This window comes from Rhodnius prolixus, unplaced genomic scaffold (genome assembly GCF_049639745.1).
Source record: "Rhodnius prolixus isolate KJV_2025 unplaced genomic scaffold, Rpr scaffold_1, whole genome shotgun sequence".
In the NCBI taxonomy this organism is placed as follows: Eukaryota; Metazoa; Arthropoda; class Insecta; order Hemiptera; family Reduviidae; genus Rhodnius; species Rhodnius prolixus.
In genome coordinates, this window is record NW_027411581.1 from 35,584,087 (window position 1) to 35,607,795 (window position 23,709).

Consider the following 23,709-nt stretch of genomic DNA (forward strand, 5'->3'; position numbering starts at 1 on the left):
AATATTTCTACATGACAACCGCATAGACATAGTTTTAATAACTGAAACTCACCTTTCAGACAGAACACGATGCTACATCCCCAATTATGTTTCTTACATTACTATCCTCCCGGACGGTGCAGCACACGGTGGATCCGCAATATTCATTTGCATTTCTTTATGGCATTTTCAGATTCCTTACATCCATCCCATCTTCTTATCTTTAACCAACCGTTATATCTCAATTTTCCTTTTCTCCTACACGCTCGCTGCTGAATTCTACCCCACCTCGAACCACAGAATCAACAGAACGAATCGCGTTCTTTTTTTCATCTCTCGGTTATTTAATCTCGCTTTTTTGGTGACTTCAATGCCAAGCACCCCAATAAGGCTACCGAGTGACCAATCCTCACTGTAGAAACTCCTAAACGCTCTCTCCCAAACTACTATGTATGTATATTTACTTTTCTCCTTCTCATCCTATTTACAGGTCTACTTCCCTTCGCAAACGTCCTTCATTCAAACATTCTTAATGTAGCGACTCAAAAGCCGAAAATTTGAAAACCATCGGCATAAACGATTGATTGAAGGGAAAGTTTTAAAAAGTCATCAAATAAGTGGGCACTCTAACTTGACGAGAAGTTGGGGTGCACACTTGTTTCTTTCCAACTTGATGCACGTTTTCTTTTACGAGTGCTACGAATCGATTAAGCAGCGTTTAGATGTTGTCAGAGGGAAGGTTATGAATAGTGAAACAATTCGAGAGGTGTTAAGTTTGGGTATTCCCGCCGAGTAGGCGCGCAGTTCGCGACTTAAGTTCCTACTATAATTAAAATGTTTTTTGTGTAAAAGTTGTGCGTTTTTTGCTTTCTAATTTACTTTTTATGAAAAAATTAAGATGTCTCAAAAAAATACTTTGTTCAAATATTTTACACCAAGTCCTACAGCCCCCAAAACTCCTAAAAATGATGCGAAAAATGCGATGTCGCTTTCAAGGTCCAAATCAGAAAGTAAATCGGAATTTAAAAAAACGCTCTGTGACAAATCACCTAACGACCGTTTAAATAGTGCAGCAAAGTCTAAAAAATCTGAAAAAAGTGCAAAAAAGCAGTTAATTACTTCAGGTAAAAGTGTGCATTGCATATTAAAACTAATAAGAAAGGTCGGTTTTATGTTGCATCCAAATCTTGGTTTCAGACGAAGAAAACAAGGATCCATTGAATGAAAGTGATGATACACTGATCGAGACACTGCCTGAGTTAGAAGATTCTGGTGATGAATACGTGCCAGGTTTTAACTTATCTAATTAACACAATACGTCTAATATCTTTTTCTGACGAAATCATTTCGACGAATTATTTCAAATTTGGCTTTCACAAAGGAACATTATGAAAGCCAAATTTGAAATGGTATTGCTTTAGAAGTTTGGAACATCAAGTAAAAATAATAAGAATTGTGATGTCTTGTTTTACTGAGAGAATTACAATTATGATTAAATGTCAAAATAAATTAAGATGGGTGAGGAGGGTAAGCAACGTAGGTTTTACTGATGAAAAATTTGTTGCTGCTGCGGTGATTGGAATGAAAACACTGCATATTATTATAATGCCAAACAATTTTCTTAGAAATGATTTATTGTTTTAAATCTGCAGGGCAATCCTATCCTTTTTTGTAGTATTATTCGTCGAAATAATAGAATTACAGCTGCCGATATATTTTGGCACGTAATTGTACAAATATAAATTAATTTCCTTAATTTTTGTTTGAATTATTCATTAACTGGAAGGTATTTTTCTCTTTATAGTGTAGGTAATTTACATGATTCCATTGATGTTAATTTCATTTACTACCTTGCAATCCTAGTTGATAAGCCTTTTAATATTTTTCGTTTTTCAATCTAAGATGAAGTTACCATTATTGGTCCATTTAAAATTAATCGTAAGGAAATAACTAATTTTTCCTAAAACCTTAATACAAATACTCTCAAGTGATTTCTTCTTCGTTCTGAATTGTGCTGTCTACTGCATACAATCGTAGAAACAGTCTCTCTGATACACTTTTTTATTTGTGAACCTGCATGATAGTTGTCTTAGCCCAATTCCTTTTGTTATAATGAGGTTTTTAAATGCCTCGTTTCACGCCTTCGCAGACTGAGTCCATAAAATAATCTTAAACATTTTGCAAGGTAGGTTCTCTAAGAAAAAACAAGAAAGAATCCTCAGAAAATTTTTCTTGAGAGTACGTTTTGAATAAAGTAGGAAGGTATTTGTAAATGGCAATATTGAACTTCGAATACAGTACTTCCTCCTAAGAGAAGTAAGACATGGAAAGAGAAATTAAACTTCAAATACTCACGATTGCAGTACTTCCCTTTGGTATAAGTAAGAGCATTATGACACTTTAGACTCACATAGGGAAGCTTTAACCACTTCTTGGTGCTAAATTTTATCAAAATCGAACTAAGCGTCTTAGTAATATCAGTAATAATAGTTTTAGTGTGGGCCTTCTTGCGTGGGGCAAACTCCCTTTCTCAAGAGGCATAACGTCGAGACTTCTAAGATTCAAATCTATACAAAATTTCGATTTGAATGACACTTCATTCGTGAAAATCAGTTATTTCGTCGATAATTTGAAACGATTGTCATACTCTCCCTTAATAGGTGTAAGAGCAGAACGTTGCCCTTTCCCTTTCAACCTGCCAAGTTTTATCAATATCGGGCTAAGATCTACAGAGTTATAGCAATAATAATTTTGTTGGGGCGTTATATACATGGTGCTAACTTCTCTTCGATTTGATGTACAGCGTCGAGACCCCAAAAGGCACATCTACCTAAGATTCCGAATCGAATTGACGCCTCATTCAAGAAAATCGGTTCACGCATTTAGGCGCTACGTTGTACCTAGGTGCTGGCCATTTTTATAAAAGTTTCCTTGTTTAATGGACTTTCAAACGGTATATCATTTTCCAAGATTCCTTTTATCTTTCGTATAAGAAATTAAGTTTGTTTTACAAGAAAACGTGTTCACGAACACTCGACAGTGTTAGTTTATCAAATTGTTTAATTCATTGAAAACTCTTTTAGATGGACCAGTAGTCAATTTTAATGTAGATTGTCTTAAAATAAGGAAGTCAAAAGTTACAAATTGCACTTAAAATAAAAAAAATTCAAACCTGCAGTATTCGACTAGAAAAATATTAGAAAATATAAGAAATATTTTTCTTAGTGAACATTCTTCCAAAGTAAAGTAAACTCATAAAGTTTTTCCTATTCTATAAGCATTTGTTTTAGGTCTTCAAAAATTTTTTTGTTGCAGATGAAAAGGAAGAAGAATCGGAAGAAAGTTGTGATTCAGGCGCTACTGAAGAGACTGCTACTGATGAAGACTCTCCTGTTAAACAGGTGCATAGTACACATACATCGAGTTTCCGGTGAAGTTGCCCATTTCTATAACTTTTTATTTTCTGGAGTTCTAATTTGCTGGTGTGTTTCATCAAATTCGCTCACTCTTGTTCACATTTTACAATTTTTTTTTTTTTTTTTTTTTAATGATTTAAGGCGCGTCAACATCTAAGGTTATTGGCGCCCGGAGCTTTTTCCAGTGCACTGCCGGCCTCCGGACAGTGTTCTCTCGTTACAGACAACACTGTCCATCACCGGACAGTGAGCTGTAAGAAGCTCCTAGGAAGAGAAAATCTAAGGGTCAGCTGCTGGATTCGAACCCGGGACCTCCGCGTGGGAGTCCAGTATGCTAACCTCATCACATTTTACAATTATTTTGAAAAATCGAATTTCATTCTGTACAAAAACATCTGTGATATAAAATTGACTTAACTCTCTTGACGGAATCAAGTGTTAACACTTCCTTCGATTTGAATAAGTTACCAGAACAGATGAGGAACTTTGGCCTTCGAAGATTGTATTTCTACCCATTATCCTGGTTCATAACGTTTATTGACTGGTGGGTCCAAAATCAATAATAAAGTCGGAAGTGCTGTATATGATCCGAACTATTTTACCATAATTAAATTACAATATGAGGCGTCTATCTATACTGCGGAGCTAATTGCCATTTTAACGGCTTTAAAATATATTTATTCGTTGACGGAGAAAAAATATGCCATTATTAGTGACAGCCAGAGTGCGTTGTAAATTATCACATATACACAACCACTCTACAGGAATGAATCATATTAACGCAGAGATAGTAGAAATTATAGCCATTTTTAAAGAGAAGAGGGTCTGCATTAATTTTTTGTGGGTAAGGGATCATTGTGATGTAAAAGAAAATTAAATTGTTGATAAACTTGCAAAGGAAGCCTCCAATATTGGGGAAATGGCTAGTTATAAATTACCACACACCGATTCTAAGTGCACAATTGCAAAAACAGCACTACAAAAATGGCAGACAGATTACAGTAATGGTGATAAGGGGAGATTTTGTAAAACTATGGTAGATCAGTTACCTAGACAACCCTGGTTTATGGGAACTGTCACTAATAAATGGGTTGTTACGACAATAAGCAGGCTGAGAGCGAACCACGCGGTACAGTCCTAAGTATCGTACTTCGTCCACTGTGGAATAGTAACACCGTTCAGTTGTATTTGGAAACAAACAGATGTGAATTAAATGTATGCACTGATTTTTGTTCATTCATTTTTATTTTTCATTTACGAAACTATGTTTCGAAAAGATTTCAGTAAATTTGAGTGGAAACAATTGTTTATTGGGACGAAAGTAAATCTCGGCATTCTATTAGATAAAGGGATGGACCTAGAAGTTTTTAGCAAAAAATTATATACTGATGTGGTTAGAAAGTTAGAAAAGTTGACATTTTTGGGCAAGTCGAGTACTGTCTTTTTATTTCGACTACCTTTCTCGTTTCCCGACGGGCATTTAAAATCTTGCCTCAGTTTCCCACATTTGCTGCAAGTGGTCTTTTATTATGTTTTTGGAAGTATTAGTTTCCAAAAACATAATAACATTAAGATTAAATAGGCAAATCACAATTAAATTAATAAAGTCAATAAAGTTGGGCTCTTCTTCTCAGACATTCTTTTAAATAAATAAAAACAATTCATAATAAATTTATCATTTGAACCTAACAGAGAGTGTATACAAAAAAAAAAAAAGAACATCTTTCTAAATATTTCTGTCTAATTGAGTAATACGCTGGACAAATAAACAATATATGTGGCAAATATTCATTCTTTTTCAAATCACAAAACTGACAGAAAATTTTTGGATTGATTATATACTGATTGTTACTGATGTTTAATGAAATACTATATTGTCATGCAGTTCTTAATTGTGCAAATACTCTTGTTACTGCTAGTGGTACTTTATGTAGAAGGTATTTTTGAGTTTGCAAACTGACAAAAATTGTAGTTATTAAGAGATTCAATATCTAAGTTCTCTAAATAAAGTTCATATTTGGACAGTTCTATGGCATTATTTTTTTTAAATAATCTTTTATAAACTAGACATGTGCTTGATCTACACTTTGCAACAAAATAGAAAACTGAGAGAACCAATTATATTTGGGTAAATTATAAACTTTGGCATAGTTCCTGAGTTGCTCAAGGCAAGCTTTTGGGGATCTATTTCCATTCATGCTTAAAAGTTTTAAGTTGAGAGCCCTTTTCAAAATATTCATTATTATATGAGTTGTACCAATCTCCAGCCTTGTTACATAATTAGGTATAGTTTTCGCCAACAAAAGGAGTCTCTTATAATAATTAATGTGGGCTTTTTCTAAACTATCCGCATACCTCAGACCCCAAACTTCTGAACCATACAGCAGGGAGAGCACAACTACTGAATTGAACAGACGCTCCCTAGGGTTCCAGGCGATCATCTTAGCTTTAGAGCAAGTACTCAAAACCGCAGTAGAAGCGGAGTTCGCCCTTGATATTGCCTGTTCGGCTGTTTTATTAAATAGGCCAGAAGATGAAAAAGAAATACCTAGATAATTGTGATTTAGCGTCATTTCAATTAGCCTTTTGTTAAAATATAAAACTATCTCTTTTTGGCCTTCCTCTATGAAATTTTACTATTTTGGTTTTAATAATATTGATTTCAACTTTATTAGTTGGGCAGTAGTCGTTAAGAATTTTTAATCTATTGCGGATATCGCTAGGAGAATCAGCTATTACTACTAAATCATCTGCAAACAATAATATCCATACATCTATAAATTGATTTAATCTGATGCCAGATGATGAGAATTAATACGAATTTTACACGTACAATTTATTGATAAATTTTAATCGGTAAATCAATAAATAAATATTTTCATATTTTCAGAACACTCGAAAAAGAAAACGGTCTTCTACTTCGTTGATACCAAGTAAGAAAAAATCAGTTCTAGAAAGAACCATTCCAGTGAAAACCAACCAAACTGTGGCCCCTACAAATCTGAGTCAGTTGAATGAAGTAAGTGTTTTAACAGTTCACTTATTTTTCTTGTACTAAGTATACATTTATAAACAATATAGCTTTGATAATTGGAAATATAGTGATTTTTTTTATTGTATTAATTTAACTAGCGTAGATACCACTTTTGAAGAAATTCTGCACTTTCTATGAAATAAAAATCTTTTTGCAAATTATATTTTCTTACTGTGATTTTTAGATAACTAATGTTTCCGATAAAGAAGGTAATTGGGCTCATTTAAAATATGATTTTCTGAAACCAGAGAAAATCAAAGATGGAAAAGGTAGAAGACCAAATCATCCAGAGTATGATGCAAGAACGCTCTACGTTCCTGATGATTTTCTACGCAATCAGACACCTGTAACTTAACTAAATACATTGATAAATTTTGTTTTGTTTTACACATTTGTTTTACACATTTTTATTATGTTATTTATTGAAGGCAATGCGACAATGGTGGGAAATGAAATCTAAGAATTTTGATTCTATACTGTTTTTCAAACTTGGGAAGTTTTATGAACTCTATCATATGGACGCAATGGTTGGCACTAAGGAATTGTCAGTAGCATATATGAAGGTAAATATAATAATGTCTCATAGACTTACGATTATCCAGTTGTTTGTAACCAGCATATCAAAGTAGAAGTTCCATTTTACCTTTCTTTAACCCTGTTAAAAGGAAAACTGCGATCGCGTCATATTGTGGAATTTAGTTTTCACTAAAGACTGTTAGCAAATTAAATATAAAAAAATAATAAATCTAAAAGTGTTCAAAATATCCTCGCACCTAACCTAACCTAACATTATTTATTTAAAGGCCGAAAAGCATATTTTTGTACATGCATTTTAAACAAATGGTAGATATATCAAACACTATGACCTTAAACTAAAAGAAGGAACACTTCCCGAACTAAACCGTTCATGTTTTACCACAAAATTAATTCTATTTCACGGCCGCCATCTGGATAACTCCTATTTGGCCGGAATGGACTTTCGTTTAAAGGCGGAACATTTTGTCTTTGAGCAGAGTAGTACTCCTTAGTAAGGTACTGAGCCTTACTTCTTTGTTGCTTCTTCCACTTCTTTGCTCAAAAAGTAGAGTGCATTATTACAGTCAAGTGAAAAATTCAAACGAAGCAGTCAAAATCAATGAAGCTGAATTCCTTAAATTAATTCAATTATGCTAAAAGAAGGTATTCCGGTACAAAATCATTTAACATAATAGATGACTGGTGCCAACCTTGTCAGAAAAGATGTACTTGACTTGGTCATCTAATACTATTCTGTTTTTATTTCTATTTTTTCAAGTATGTAGAAACCTATTTATGGCCATACTTAAAAATGCCGATGACATCTTCCTTTCCAATAGCTAGTAGGAGCATGGGTGAGAGAATGCTTTTTATCACCTGGGGTGCTTGTGTGAACCAAGCTAGCTCCAGGGAGGCTAATAGATTTATTTGGTCCACTTCAGACCATCATTAATTTAAAAAAAAAATACAATAATTAAATTTAATAATTTAAAATATTGGCAATTTTATACACTTATGATCACTATGATCAGCTCTATTTATTTGCAAAAAATATTTTTATAACGCAGACAACAAAACATCTATCCACGTTACATTCTTTCCGAAAAGTTTGCATTAAGTCGCAGTCAATTGTTTGTTTGCTTAAATTGGTTGAATGCTTAGTTTGCTTAAATGTTGGTTCAAATTGGTCGGAAATTTACAATTCTAGCCTTGAGAACAACATATTGATGTGGAGTTTGTTAGAATTTAAGTTATAATCATTCCAATTAAATATTTATAAATCTCTTATAGAGAGAAAAATAAATTAATATTCATTTTGTGTCATCATAAATAATGAATTAATTTTAGGGAGATTTAGCGCATTGTGGATTTCCAGAAATCGCTTATGGTCGATTTGCTTCCAATTTAGTGGACAAAGGTTACAAAGTAGCAAGGGTTGAGCAGACTGAAACTCCGGAAATGATGACAGAGAGGACAAAACAAAGTATAAATCTATTGTACAATCTAATGAAAAATATTTATTTGGTACTCTGACTTTAGTTAGAACTTTAACTTACAGTGCATAAAGCAACAAAATTTGATAAAGTGGTAAGAAGGGAAATTTGCCAGGTAACCACAAAGGGTACGAGGATATTTACAGTTGCCGAGGGAGATGCTGAAGATGCATCTAGTAAATATTTGTTAGCGATAGTTGAAAAGGTAGTATTAAAATAAATCTAGAATCTAGAAAATATTTAGCTATTTTATTTTTTATTCTTAATTTTTTTATTTGTTTATTTATTTTGCAAATGTAATAAACTTTAGATTTGAATAATGAGTTTTAGTTTTATTACCCTCATGAAACGAGTAATTCTCAACCGCACTTCTTCTCTTTTATTTAATATCCAGGAACTAGATGCTGTCAGATCTTCATATGGTGTTTGTTTTATTGACACCTCGATTGGAATATTCCATATTGGACAATTTGAAGACGATAGAAATTCATCTCGTCTAAGGACATTATTTGCAGTTTATCCACCGGTTCAGGTAAATAGGCTAAGTCTACTTATACAAGTTTTAATTTTTATTTTAAATCAAAATATTGAGTTTAACTTAAATTTAGATACTGTATGAACGGAATGGCCTTACAAAGAGAACTCATCAAATATTGAGTACATCAGTTTCTAACGCACTAAAAGAACAACTGTCCCCAGTTATCGAATTTTGGACCACTTCTGACACTCTTACGAAACTGAATGAAAGAAATTACTTCACGGATGGAAAGTTGCCTGAAACTCTTCGTTCTTTTATAGGAGAAGGTACTTCATTTGTTATTTTTAAGGAATTAAAAAAAGTAAAATTAATTAATTTTTAACAAATTAATTAATCTTTGTAGTTGATTCTTTGGGACTAATTGCAAGTTCAGAAAGTGAAATGGGCGTTAAAGCATTAGGAGCCATTATTTGGTATCTTACTCAAAGTTTGATTGATTATCAATTAGTCTCATTAGGTCAATTCGAAGTATACATTCCTATAGATGTTCCTCCAGAAAATAGTGAAAATGTATCAGAAATTCGTGTCAAAAATATGGTAAGATAAAGTCGACTTTTTGTTTCTTAATAATTTGCATTAAGTATTGTTCTCACAGGTACATTATAATAGGTTTTAGATGCTGTTACCCTAAAAAATTTGAACGTTCTTGATAATGGCAGCGGAGGCAGGCAGGGGACGCTTTTACACAGAATTGAGCACTGTTGTACAGCTTTTGGCAAAAGGTTAATCATGCAGTTTAATATAATTTTGTTTTATCTTCATTTTGTTAAGCCGTTTACAAGAAAATTGCAAAAAATAATGAAAAGCAAAAAAAAAAAAAGAAAAATTGTTTACGCAAAGTGACATTTCTGGTTGGCTGATAACATAACCTTTCTATCTCGTCTGAGCGCAGCTAAATGGTATTTAAAATTTGATCTACTTGGGCGCTACGGTAGCCGAGCGGTTAGAGGCGAGACCTGCGAAGCTAATATGTATTGTGGTACTGGGTTCGATTCCTGGTCTTAGGCATTGGATTTTATTTAGTGGTTAATAAAAGAAATTTACAGTAAAGTATGTTTGCTAGTCGCCTCCGTCCACTACACCTAATTGGTAGTTGGACGTTAAGCCCCGCCTAAAAAATAAAAATAAAAATTTGATCTATTTGCAATTTTCGAATTGGCTGTAAAGTACACATAATTCAAACGAATGAATGAAAACCACTTTTCTTATTCAAATTCTGTATTTTCAGAGAAAACTCAAAAACGAAAATCTTCTTTTTGGGAGAAAGGGAAATACAAAGAAACTCATATTCTAAGATAAACAACGTTTTGTCGTTATTTTTAACACACTTTTTTTGTTGTTACACATTGAGTTTTTAAGGTCAGTAGCCTCGAATTCTGTTATGAGGCCTTCTTGCTGTAGTGGCTGATTACGCTCCTCCCTAAAGTTTCTTTTTAGAGTAATATTTAGTACCACTAATTTATTTTAACTACCTCAGCCTGGAAGACAATGTCCTGTCACCTAGAGACCCTGCCTTTTGAACTGTCGCAGAGTTAACCACTACTCTGGACTTACCAACCGAGAAATACCTGGAATAATCATAAAAAAAATCGCACCCGAAATACTATTGAAAACAGTGCTCCCTGGACGGCTATCTTTCTGATCAAAATATCCGCCTTTTTTGCTCGATATAAAACAAAACAAAAAACAAGAACAAACAAACTAATAAAAGTGTGAGAAGGAAACATATTTGAAGTCTAATTCTCAACACCGATGGCCTCTCTTTAAATTCTTTTACCTGCTAAACAAATTTGATTTCATCCTACACGATAAAATTTCCGATGTAGAAAGTCGGATCAGGAAGTACCTATATTAAATTGTATTTGTGACTATTGAAGTTGGAAACTTTACCAAGGGTTTTTTGATATAATTAAAACAAAATTCTTTGGTCGTTTGACAAAAATTAGCTACAATTAGGTTGTTCTGGATTGGGGTAGGTAATTATTAATACTTAGCATCTTTTCTTATAGTAATTATTGAGAACCGAAATCTTAATCTCCTAATACCAACTCTGTTTGAAATTAGTAATCCACAAAGTGAAGATATTTTTAAAATTTTTGATCTCACTAAGTCGGGAACTTTAGTTAAATTATTTCTGCGTTCCTCTTATCTTTCATACTTTGTAAAATAACCAAAAAAGAGTCGAATTAGAATAAAGTAAGATAATTGCTTGGGGGAGTTCTGTGGCTTAACCTTGATTTGCTCTAAAGCGATTTTTATCGATTTAGCTTGATTATATTCTTAATGAAATTAGCTTTAATATTTCGGACAATTTCTTAATTACTTTAATTCTTTCTTTTTTTTTTTTTTTTTTTATATCCATTTTGTTATTTCAGGTTACTGCATCAGTGGATATGTAGTCCTTTGACAAAAATTAGAAGCATTGAGGCAAGGCAAGAAGCGGTGCGAGTATTACGTGAAAATCAAAGTATTCTTTCCAAAGCTTCTGATCTCCTTTATAAAGTACCTGATTTAGAACGTCTTTTCTCGAGGTCTTTTTTTTTTATTCTACATTTACATTAAAATCCGTTATTTATAGAAATTCCTTTTAAAACACAGATTTTATTTTTCAACAATTTACTTTTTTTTAATGTAGAATATATGCCCAGAGTAGTAAAGGATTAGAGGAATCACATCCTGAAAATAGAGCAATATTTTTTGAAGAAAAAGTCTATTCAAAGCGTAAAATTGCAGAATTCATTTCTGTTTTAAATGGATTTCAGAAACTTCAAGAAGTAGTTGAACTGTTTCAAGGTTTGATATTTTATTTGCCCATATTTAATTATTCAAACTATACACGTAAAGAAGTCCTGGAGGTTTGAATTCCAAGTAAGGATTCATTTGATTTTCATAATTTTTTGATTAGCATTTTTAATCAAGATCGTCATAATGGTTTGCTGTAAATCGATGTTTCAGATACTTATTACAAAGTCTCATTTGAAGTTTCATATTTACTAGTTTGATAAGTTGTAGAGTAACACTCTAAACTTTCTAAATCATTTGTTCAACAATACCTATTACAAAATGGGCAAGTCTGTTTACACCAAATCACTTTACACTATAAAACTTCTGTAAGTGATAAGCACCTTCTTCGAAGGTATTGATAAACAGATGATTTAGAAAGTTTAGAGTGTTGCTGTACAACTCATCAAAGTATTAAATGTGAAACTTCAAATGAGATTTTGAATAAAGAAAGAATGATTATTTATAAAGTGTGTATTGTTTAAAGTTTACTATAAAGTATGTTTATTGTTTAAAGTATATTTAAGATGTTTTGACATTAAGATCTTGACTATTATTTATTTTTAGAGAGCTAAGTATATTTACATTCCCTTTTTTTTTTTTAGAATTTGATTTTCATGAAGAATCAAAGCTTTTATCTAGATGTGTGAAGTTCAAAACTTATTCTAAATCTGGGAACTTCCCAGATCTTACGGAACATCTTAAATTTTTTAGAGTACGTATTTAATATTTTCTATATTCATTTTGCTCGTCTTTTTTATTTTAAAGAATTTATCTTTAAATTATAGACAGCTTTTGATCATGAAGAAGCCGAAAAAGAGGGCAGGATTATTCCAAGTGTTGGTGTAGATTCAGAATATGATGCAGCCATTGAGGAATTATCAGAAATCGAGAAAGATTTAAAAGTTTACTTAAAATCACAGTGTGAATATTTTGGATGTAAGGTACTGTGTTTTAAATTTTTAAATTACTAGTTGAGATTTTTTTTTAACTTTACTGAAGATGATGTATTAAAACTGTCAATAACTTCTCGATAAAGCGTACCTTTTAAAGATCACTTAACTTAAGACAATTTCTTTCTACAGACAATAATATATCCGAATTTTCTCTAAAATAAAGAGCATATGCTCGTTAATAACAGCAACTTTTCAAATTTTAGACAACTTTTGATCACGAAGAAGCCCAACAAAGAGGGAAGGATTATTCAGCGTGTATTTGTAGATTCAAATCTAATACGCAGATCAAATAGGTTTCAAGAAAAAGCGATTTTCATGAATGAAGTGTCATTAGTTTTGAAATTTTGTGAAGATGTTCCAATTGAGTTCCTTAACGCTATACAATAGTCTTCTGGAGGAAAATTCGTTCCAGTACTTAGGCCCCCTCTAAAACTATTAATTATAATATCTAAGTTTCTCTTCTTAGGAGCTTCTTAGACTAGATTCGACTAGGGCGGCCTTAAGGTCTACACCATTGCGAAGAGCTGCATACAGCTCACGAAAAAAGCTCCGGGCGTCAATAACCTAAGACGTTAACGCGCCTTAATTAAAAAATAATAATAACTGAAAATCTAGCCCAATTCTGACGAAATTTGACAGGATATAGAGATACTCGTTCCCTAATTAAGATCAAACTTCCCAAACTTTTCTTGCTTCTATTAAGAGGAAGTGTTGCAGTTACATAAAATGTTGGATTTTCATGAATGAAGTTTCCTTCGACTCGAAATTTTTTGTAATTGTGCCTAGACGCTGTGCATACATGACAAGAGAAGCTAGCCCCACGTGTATAAAGCTCCCTAAAAAATAATTATTAATAATAATAATTCAAAACGACTAAAATATTCTATAAAAAAAATTTGTTTGCTTGTTTTTTGACCTCTAGTTACTTAGTAAATCAGCCTTTTAAATGTTGGGTGTTCGAACAAATACCTTTGAGTGTTAATATATTCAAATTATAATCTTATGATTATATTCTTATAAATGTTTACTTTGTTGTCTTCTTTACATCCATTGTTTAAGTTATTTTGAGTTTTGGTTATTGATTACTTAGTTGTCTAGTCTATAAACTCTATACATAACGAGCGTCTTTAGAACAAAAAAATAAATGAAAAAATCATTCAATTCATTGATTTCTTTTATTTTACCTCGACAGATGAATCGTTTTCATTTCTAAACAGCTTTTATCCCATTTCCCAACGAAAGTTTCTTCCCAATAAGAAGACTTATTTCTCGAATTTCCCAACTTCCTCTAGTTGATACAAGACAATGTAATTCGAAGGATAAGGCTAATTGCTCTGTACAAAAGAAATATTCGCATAAAACCCAATAATTTTTATTCTGCGAACAACAAAGTTATCTAATCTGTTTGCTATTTTTATTTATTAATTAATTTTTTTTTTTTTTTTGGCGCATCGACGACTATGGTCATTAGCGCCCCTAGAGCTATGTTCTTTTCTCGAACTAGGATGGCACATGTCTCTCCACCCGATCAGCGTCCAACCAATGTCTCATCCAGTGAGGCATGGCGGAGCCCCGGGTAATCCGACCTAGGTCCACACTTCCCTTCATTGGTTATCGGTCCAGCCGACAAGAGGGAGTGCTGGTGTCCAGTGGTGCCATCCTCTTCTTACCCAATTCATTCGTCTTGTCACAGTTTTATTTACCACCTAAAGGCTATTTGTATCTATATCCTTTCCTAAACTATCCTAGCTATCAGTTTTGAACTCTGGGGTGTAGTACTCTTATAAATATTCCTACACCCCTTAAAATGTACTAAGCCTAGCTATATGTACAATATTTACACACATTTATACCTACATTCTTCTTAATTAAAACATTCACGCTTATAAATACATTTACGCTTATAAACACACTCTCGCTGATAAATACACTCACACTAATAAATACACTCACGCTGATAAATACATTCATGCCTACTGATACATTCATGCCTTGTCCATCCAGAGGGGAGAGTACTCGATATTCCTCTCCCCTTTTGTTAACTAACCTATTAGCTAACCTAACTATTAGATAACCTAATCCTAAATTTTATGGTAAAATTGAATTTCCTTCAAAAATGCAAATAGCCTTTTTTTGTGAGAAGACCCTATTTCTAGCACTGCACGCAAATCGTCTGGCAGACCTGCTTGAGCTCTATGTTGTCGCAGAGTCTGGCATTCTTCCAACACATGTGCCACAGTCAGCCTTTCATTGCACCATGAGCACCTCGGCCTTCTAGCCCCAGTGAGAAGATGCCCATGGGTCACTCGAGTGTTTGCTATTCTTTTCAAAATTTATAAATAAATTTATTGGAAGTTAAGCAATGTGTTAATGCACACTTTTAGACAAAATAAAGTTAACAAAACGAAAATTCTGTAGGTGTCTTATGTTGGGAGTGACAAAAAGAGGTACCAATTAGAAATCCCAGATAACGCAGTAAAAAAGGTTGGAAGTAGCTACGAATTTCAAGGTCAGCGCAAAGGATTTAAGAAATATTACACGATAGAAACAAAGGTAAAACAAAGTATAGTCTAATGAACAACACAGTAATTTTTAATTTTTAATTTTTTCCTTTCATTCAATTGCAGAGTTTATTAGAGCGGCAGTTGCAAGGTGAGGAAAGAAAGCGTCAAGCGCTGCAGAATTTAAGGAAGAGAATATTTTCAAAATTTTCAGAAAGGTAAGTTTAGTAAATTTTTATTTCATTTTTGCAAATTCTTGAAAAAATGGAAATTGAAAAGTTTATTAACATTATTATCCAAGAAATTTTTACGTATTGTTATCCGCTAGTACAGCAGAGCGAAAAAATGACAATGAGCCTTCTCGAACGTTCTGTACTCGCAATATTCCTACTGTCACTAACTACACCTGGTAAACGGAATAAAATATTATGGCTCCCTCGTCTAACTCTACAAGTAGGTTTTTTTATCCGACAATTTGGTTAGTTTATTTGTGCACACGCACTCAAATTTATCCGCATCATGTTCTTAAAAGAGAGGTAAATGAAGGCAGGTAGATGAGCGTACTCCCGACTATCAATTATAAAATTATTAACTAAATGAAGTGTATCTAGACTGATTCAATGTAATCTGTCACAAAACTCTGCACTTTACTTTCATAAGTAAATACACCATCTAAACGTTTTTTATTCTTCCATTAGGGTTTACTTGGCTTATTTTAAGAAATATTAGGATTCCAATTTATATATTTACTGGACAATACTTGAAAAAATGCCCACTCAATTGGAATCCTTCATTTTCTGATAATAGAAGAAACAAATTATTATATTCTATTAACCAATTATTGCAATTTATAAGATTAGAAAAATATAAATAATAGAATCATTTTATTTAAACGGATTTGCTCTCATTCATATCAGTTTCCTTAAGGGCCAATTGTCCCCGATCAGCGTCGATCATGAGGCCCACTTTGCACATTAGATCCCATCCCATCTGTCCATCGGCTCGGGAAGCCACGTCCGCGAGGTATAAAGATAATAAAATTAATAAACCTACTGACTTGTTTCTCTCGGTAGGTCCCGCTCTTCCGCGCATCCCCTATTTCATTATCTTTACAGTGGTATATGTCAAAATAGTACATTTACTACACAATAGTGCAGTCATATGACTGCATTAAACCGTCTTCAGATGTTTTGTCACTACTTTTATAAGTTTCTTTCACTTTGTATCTAAAGTTAAACGAATGTTGTATCTGAATTGCTGAAGTTTCTTTTTTGCCACGTTTTAAGTCCTGTTCAGATTACTTTCCTTTTACCATCTTAGCATCGATAGAGGTAGACCCTCGCCTAGGATGTTCAATAAAAGTCGTTTAACATAAGAGGTTCTCATACCCTTTATAATTAATTTGTTGTACTTAAGAATGGCATATTTATCCTATTTCCAGGCTTTGAAGAGTTTGGGTAACAGCAGTTTCCTCGTTTTCAATCAACCTTTTTAAAATGTTTAATTTTTTAGTCTCATAGTCATAAGTATAGGTCGAGCTTTGTTATCTTGGTTCCCTTTAGCCATCTTAGAAAATCATTCTATCTTACGAAATCAAATGCAAATTATTCAAACCTAAATTCAATTTTTCGTATTATGCATACGTACGTATGAATTCTCTCAAATCCCAATAGATGCTAAATTCTTCATAAATGCCAAATAATACTGAATTTCGTTTATGTGACACTTTCCAAGTATCAACTTTCTTAATTAATGTTTCTAATTTGATATCAATTCCACAAATACTTTGTGTGATAACAACTAAATTACGTTCTTTTTTCATGTTGCTTTTTATTAACGTAAATTTGTTTAGAATACGATTAAATACCTTAAGACTCGTAGAAAAGCAGTCTGCGCAAACATGTGAATGAGCCAAATATTTTCCTCACCAGTGAGCCAGCTAGATGGATTGTGTTTTGAGATTTCAGCCAAATTAATAATATAAATAAAAAATCCCCCCAACCATTTCTGTGAACTTTCATAATTTGTTCAAATCTACAAACACACTGGTGGACTTGAATGAAAGTGAAAACCTATTTTTTCCTTAATTTTTCGATTAAAAAAATTAACTTAACCGACATAAACCGATAGAAAAGAAAAAGAATATAAAACTACAATTAAACAATTCAAGTACCAAATCAACGAACAACCGCTAAAAAATGCAGAGCACTGTTACTCACGTATTAACTGTTAATTTGATCAACTAAGACTGTCAGCTTCATTTACTAAATTTAGTGTAATAAAGCGATGCTCCGAAATTATTTTTCAACATTGTTTTTCTGTAGGAATGAAGATTGGAACCAAGCAATAGAATGTGTAGCAATATTGGACATCTTAATGGGCCTTGCAAAATATTCTTTAAGTATTGAAGGTGATATTTGCACTCCAGTATTTAAAAATATTTCCAGTTCTTGCAAGGTGAATAGCTTTCACATACAATTTGAAAATGACGTTCATTTTATCCGTCGTAGCGATTCATAGTTGACAATTGCGGAATCAGCAATGTCTTCTTCCAAGCGAAACGATCCTCTGTCAGACCATATCTCGCCATCAACTCCTTCACCTGGTCCCTCCACCCACTTTTGGGTCTTCCTCTCGTCCTCCGGCCATCCACCCAAATGGTGCGACGGATAAAACTTACATTTACTTATTCAGAGTGTTTTTTTGTTCTTTAATATTTTTTGAATGCTTTAGCCCTATTTGAAGCTAGTGAATGGAAAATACCCATGTATCTCTGGAGAGGATAATTTTATTCCCAATGATACTCATGTGGGCGGAGAGGTCGCAAGTGTAATGCTTCTAACAGGTCCTAACATGGGAGGTAAATCTACCTTGATGCGACAACTGGGATTAATAATTATCATGGCTCAACTGGTGAGATTATAGCGAATCGTCTTGATTTGGATTTTCAGCGATTTTTTTTTTTTTTTTATGAACATGTTTTATGTTGAAGGGTTCTTTTGTGCCTGCAGAAAGTTTAGAACTTACAGTTGTGGACAGAATATTTACAAGAATTGGAGCTAATGACGACATAATGTCTGGAGAGAGCACGTTCTACCTAGAAATGAGCGAAACTTCTGCAATCTTGCATCAAGCGACTTCTCATTCATTAGTACTTATTGATGAACTAGGTATGTATCAGTCTATCTGTATAATATATAATATTATTCTGTATCATATTCTGCACGTATGTGAGTATCAAACATGACCGTTAGTAACTTCAGGGTTGGCAGTCAGTGGGACTTATGAGAGTAAAATGCCCTTAAAGGCATTGTCAGAATACAAAGTAGAGATATTATTGTAAAAAATACCTCTTACTAAAATGCCCGATTCCCTGCCAGTACTTTTTATTGAACTCAGGAAATATTTTATTTTTATTAGGCTCTGTTTTCAATTAATGTTAACTTCTGAAAAAAAAATTTCAGTAAATTTTGTATTGAGCTCGTAATTTTCAGGGTTAAAAAATTTACTGTGATTTGGCTTCGTTTATTTCAAGGTTTTTTTCTCTCTCTCTCTGGCCTTGAAAAAATCTTTGAGAGCTTCTTACATACAATCGTTCCGATGTTATCTGCATAGCGCATATTTGGTTTGAGGAATAGAAAATGTTTCATAAACTTGCTTGGTAGAGCAAGATTGAATTTTACAACGAACAATGGTCGCGTCGTCTTAGTCCGACAAAAAGCACCTATTTATATAACATTCTACAAGCTTTTCAGCATTATTATATTTTAAAGTGACAACGATTATTATTATTATTATTTTTTTTTTGGGGGCGGTGAGGTGAGGTAAGTCAATTTAAATTAAAAGTATCAGTCCGAGTGAGCTCTTTATTACAACCAAACTTACTAGTTCAATATAAATTATAATAACTACTATTAATTTTATTGGTTCTAAAGGAAAAGAACTGTATAATACATTCACATTTGCTGAGGTAGAGAATGAAAACTACGACGTGGCTTTGGTAAAATTTGAGCAGTACGTAGAACCGCAGAAGAACCTGGTGCTCGGCAGTTTTCTCTTTAACAGTTTCAAAAAGAAAATGAAACTTTTGACACTTGTCACTGAAAGAACGATTGTGAATATAAACAACTTGCAGACAGGCTGGTTATGGAAAGAATTGTTCAAGGTCCGAGAAGTGCGCCTTAGAGAAGCCTTTCTTCGTGAAAAAGTGTTACCACGGCAAAAAGCACTCGAGAATTGGACGAACAGCTGATTGAGCAGGGAACAGGTGAGTGTTATGATTGTACCAGAGAAAGTCGATTACCTCAACAGAATTGCAGGGCAACAAGATAAGAAGAACTATTAGAAAAAGATGGAAAAGAAGAATTTCAAACCAGTGCAGAAAAGTGAAAATGTGAATAGTGATAGAGCAAAAGGTAAAAAATTAAGTAAAGATGGTGCTATTCCTGTAAAAAATGTGGAAATATTCATAAATGGGCCAATTGCCGGTTTGTGCTAAATGTAGGGAAATCATTTTCGCAATTGGTTGTAAAACACTGCTAAGATTATAAGAGGTTGCTTCTGATGGGTTGGTGATTGACAAAGAGGATGCTGGTTTTCTCGCTGGAAAGCATCAATGAACACAGGTATTACAATTTTCTAATAATAATGAAATTAACTCGAACATGACGGAATAGATATCTTTACAGACCATAAACCTTTAGTTACTTTGTTTGAAAAAACAATAGCATCTATTCTTTCTCCTCGTCTTCAACGTATGCGATTAAAGTTGTTAAAATATCAAATTAAGCTAACGTACGTTCCAGGTAAATTAATGTTTGTTTCTGATGTGTTGTCAAGGTTTAGCCCACAGAAAGATGACCAAGACGATGAATTTGTTGAAGAGGTAGTGCATGTTATTGAAGTCAATTCGGAAGTTCAGTTATCGGAAGAGAAAATTAGGTTGTTTATAGAAAAGACTAAATCGGACTCTGTATTGAACCAAATAATGAATGAATTGGCCCAAAAAAAAAAAAAAAACTAAAGTTTCACTGAGTTAAAAATAATGTACAGGTTAGAGACGTAATTGCTAAGAGACGTCATGGATGGCCTAATTTATTGTGATTCTAAATTAGTTGTCCCTCAATAACTTAGGCCGGAAATTCTAAATAAACTCCATGAAGGTTATCTCGGAATTAACAAACCAAAAAAATTAACTCGAAGGCATGTAGATTGGCCAGGAATCACTAAAGACATTGAAGAGTTTATTAAAAATTGTAAATCTTGTGAACAATTTCAAAATAATAGTTTAAAAGAACCGTTAATGCCGCACGAAATACCAAACATTCCATTTTTAAAAGTAGGAACAGACATACTTGAATTTAAAAATAAATCATATTTAGTAGTACATGACTACCATTCCAAATGGTTAGAGCTAGTTTGTTTTGCAGGTTTATTGGTTTCAGGATCACTTTTGGTATTAAGTATTTCCAGAGAATTGGAAAGTAAGTTGTCCGTAAAGCTGCGTTTAAGGTGTATGTTAGAAAAAGAATACCTTTTTTGACAAGTTGCGTAAAAAGTTCACTGTTAAGTCCGTGTGTCAGATTGTTGACAAATGACAGGTGAAGGCAAAGAGATTAGCTTTGTCTTCCTCCTTTTTCGCCCTAGTAGAGTTGTGATGAACTGAAGGAGAACCTTCTGCGGTTTTTAAGATGGAATGCAATGTAAATTTACTTAAAAAAGCTCCAGCTTGTCGGTCCAGTGGTAATTGAAAGAAAACTCGATTTGATGGTGGGTTGAGATTGAGAATGTTAGGTCAGTGAAACAGGGGTGGACGTAAGATAAGTTAAATGTTGTAGAAATATCACACAACGAAGTTAGTACTGTACATGATATGAAAACTTCTAAAATGTCGGGTGGTTTTCGTGGAGTTGTAGGCCACATGGAATTTGGAAGTCAAATTACTAAATATAATAGAAAGAGTATCTAAAAGATTCCGTTTACGTGATTCATGAATCGACATCGCGTGTAGACCACGCTAGCTATAAACTGAGAACCAAGGAGATTGAAAAAAGGTAAGGAATTCACTTTGAGAAGTTATTTGTTAGGACAGAAGTGGAAGGATGTTTGTCAAATCTGAGGTTGACATAAATCATCTTACTGAAGAGCTAGGTTTCACGTAGAGTGGTAGTGACTGGCAAATGAAAATCACTGAATGCTCTTGAGGACTGCCTTTAGGATAGTAGGTTCGGTAGATTATCTTAGAAAAGATTATCTTAGTTCGGTAGAAAAGTAAGTCGTACTCGAGAAGTGTGTTTCCGTAATTGTGCTTCAGTGCTAAATCTATTCATCCATGTTTAGAAAAAGCAAAAATTTCAGCAATTAGCATTTCATAATGATAATGAAAACTTGGACTTGAGACAGGCGGTCCTCTTCTAAGTTATTGCAACGCTCACAGGCGTTGCAACCGAAGTAGCTTGCAGAATGATTGGCTTGGCAATCGGCAAATTTTGCTGGTTTCTAGACATGGACTAGATTAATGTGTTTCTGCACACTACACCCTGGAAGTGGTTACAGTCAGATTTACTATGACCGAATTCCTGGTATCCCTCGCATTGAGGACTTCGTGCCTTTTTAAAGGGTTCTTCCACCTTGATTAAGGTATAGAGGAGGCTCTAAGAATGAGAAAAGTCTGTTAATTGTTGGGACATAGATGTAAGTCCACAAAGAACAAAGGTCGTCCTTAAAAAACGACGTGTTGCAAGGCGCTCAAAGTTGATACTTCCATTGGGGGTATTTCATGAGAAGCAGTTCCTTAGTGATCAAATGGTCTTTAACCGGACGTAGCGCATTAAAGAAGGGAGTTTAACTTGTTGAACCTTCTTGAAAATTTCTTGAAACATCTTGTATTCCTGTATTCCTTAACTTGGAAAAATCATTGGACTCTTAAAATCTGCAACTTTTATGAAATATTTTTAATGAAAATTCAATTAAGGGCATTCCTCAGAAGAGTAGTGGTGGTTTTCAGGACTAGCAGTGCCATTTCAGTAAAATATAAAGTTATGAACACTTCTATACAAGCAAGAAGGGGTAAACATTTCTTAAAACCACTGTACTGAATGGACTTTCGGTATCATTTTACTGAAATTTCTTGAAAATGACTCTCTGTCAAAATTTACACCCTTCTATAAATTACATAAACGCAGGTAAATAATTTTTAATTGCAAAATATTACTAATACAAATTGTTAAGGGCAGTTCTGGAAGGTGTTAGGGGTTGGTTTCCGCTAAAGTGGATTTCGAAGTTTGACGTAAAAGTATAACTAACGTATTAAAAGAAAGAATTGAATGAAAAGTCACTTGATTTTGATATGAAATGTTCAATTTCTGTTAATTTTTTAAATAAAGTACATGGTTTAAAATGTATATTATGTTTTTAGGGCGCGGTACTTCTACATACGATGGTACAGCAATTGCTGCTGCAGTTCTTAACAAATTGTGCAGTATGTCTTGCAGAACTATTTTTTCTACTCATTACCACACATTGGTTGAATCATACAGAAGTAATGCAGACGTCCTCCTTACCCACATGGTAAATATTATCATCCACTTTTTTCCTTCCCTTTTTCTTGGTTGTTGCACGTTTTAATGTGCGAGAGTGATACTTTTTTGCTTCTTAACAAGGATCGTTCGTTTTTTCAATTAGTTTACTTCTTACTTTTGTATATTTCTTAAATGGCTTATTTACAGGGTGAAACTTCGGGAGGTGATTAAGCAGCTCAAATGTAACAAAAAATATTCTGTTCACTATGACCCGATTCACCATAAAAAACGCGAATGTCGACGGAAAGGTTAAAAATGCAAATATTTTGGACACTATTGAGAATCCGGCCATAGTGAAATAGTGGAAAGCCATAGTGGAAAACTATGGTCACCTTGTATTTTTTTTTTTTAACCGATCAGGGATTCAATAAACTTGCGTGCTATTTTCTATAAAATCAAAGATATTATTCAGCAATACAGACCTAACCACATTTTCAACATTTTTTTTTTTTAATTTTTGTTATAGTCATTTATGGCAGAAACTGAGGGTGATATGGATGATGGTTGCGAAGAAAATGTGACGTTTCTATACAAATTAGCTAGTGGTGCTTGTCCTAAATCTTTCGGATTTAATGCAGCACGTTTGGCCGGCGTACCCAATCATATTACAAAAGCAGGTTTAAAAAGAGCTCGAGAATTTGAACTGGAAACAAAGGATCGCAAAATTTTCAGGACACTATTCACATCGAGTGGTATTAAAACAGTTTTTAAGTACTTAAGAGATTGTGAAATTTAAATAAATCAGTTCAACTTAGATATTTTTTTTTTTTTTAAATAAACCAAAACCAGCAAAAATAATCATCAAAAGTTGAAACATCATAAAAAAAATTGAAATATTAGTAAAAATGTGTAAAACCAGCAAAAATAATCATCAAAAAGTTGAAAATATCATAAAAAGTTGAAAAATCGCAAAAA

At 33.3% G+C, this 23,709-nt stretch overlaps 1 protein-coding gene across 2 annotated transcripts; it reads left to right on the forward strand.

Moving 5' to 3' along the window:
* Nucleotides 1-727: 727 nt before the first annotated feature.
* On the forward strand, nt 728-23,550 carry Msh6 (DNA mismatch repair protein Msh6). Of its 2 annotated transcripts, XM_074116166.1 has the most exons (23): nt 728-1,103; nt 1,177-1,269; nt 3,295-3,380; nt 6,286-6,414; nt 6,614-6,775; nt 6,858-6,992; nt 8,293-8,428; nt 8,504-8,643; nt 8,833-8,970; nt 9,047-9,242; nt 9,320-9,513; nt 9,586-9,698; nt 11,352-11,507; nt 11,612-11,769; nt 12,363-12,472; nt 12,546-12,701; nt 15,132-15,266; nt 15,341-15,432; nt 17,539-17,671; nt 17,948-18,127; nt 18,207-18,384; nt 22,632-22,783; nt 23,261-23,550. In XM_074116166.1, the coding sequence occupies exons 1-23, from the start codon at nt 878-880 to the stop codon at nt 23,528-23,530; spliced, it is 3,468 nt and encodes a 1,155-aa protein (XP_073972267.1). In that variant the 5' UTR covers nt 728-877; the 3' UTR covers nt 23,531-23,550. The 2 variants fall into 2 exon arrangements, with proteins under 2 accessions (XP_073972267.1, XP_073972274.1); XM_074116173.1 differs by lacking the exons at nt 22,632-22,783; nt 23,261-23,550 and adding an exon at nt 19,150-19,623 and having other exon boundaries at nt 739-1,103.
* Nucleotides 23,551-23,709: the final 159 nt, after the last annotated feature.

Excerpts from the sequence above, each read along its gene's own strand:
- Msh6 (XM_074116166.1), top strand. The coding sequence starts at position 878 with ATGTCTCAAAAAAATACTTTGTTCAAATATTTTACACCAAGTCCTACA. Across the intron at positions 3,381-6,285 it reads AAGACTCTCCTGTTAAACAG|AACACTCGAAAAAGAAAACG; the intron begins GTGCATAGTACA and ends TCATATTTTCAG. Across the intron at positions 8,971-9,046 it reads CAGTTTATCCACCGGTTCAG|ATACTGTATGAACGGAATGG; the intron begins GTAAATAGGCTA and ends ACTTAAATTTAG.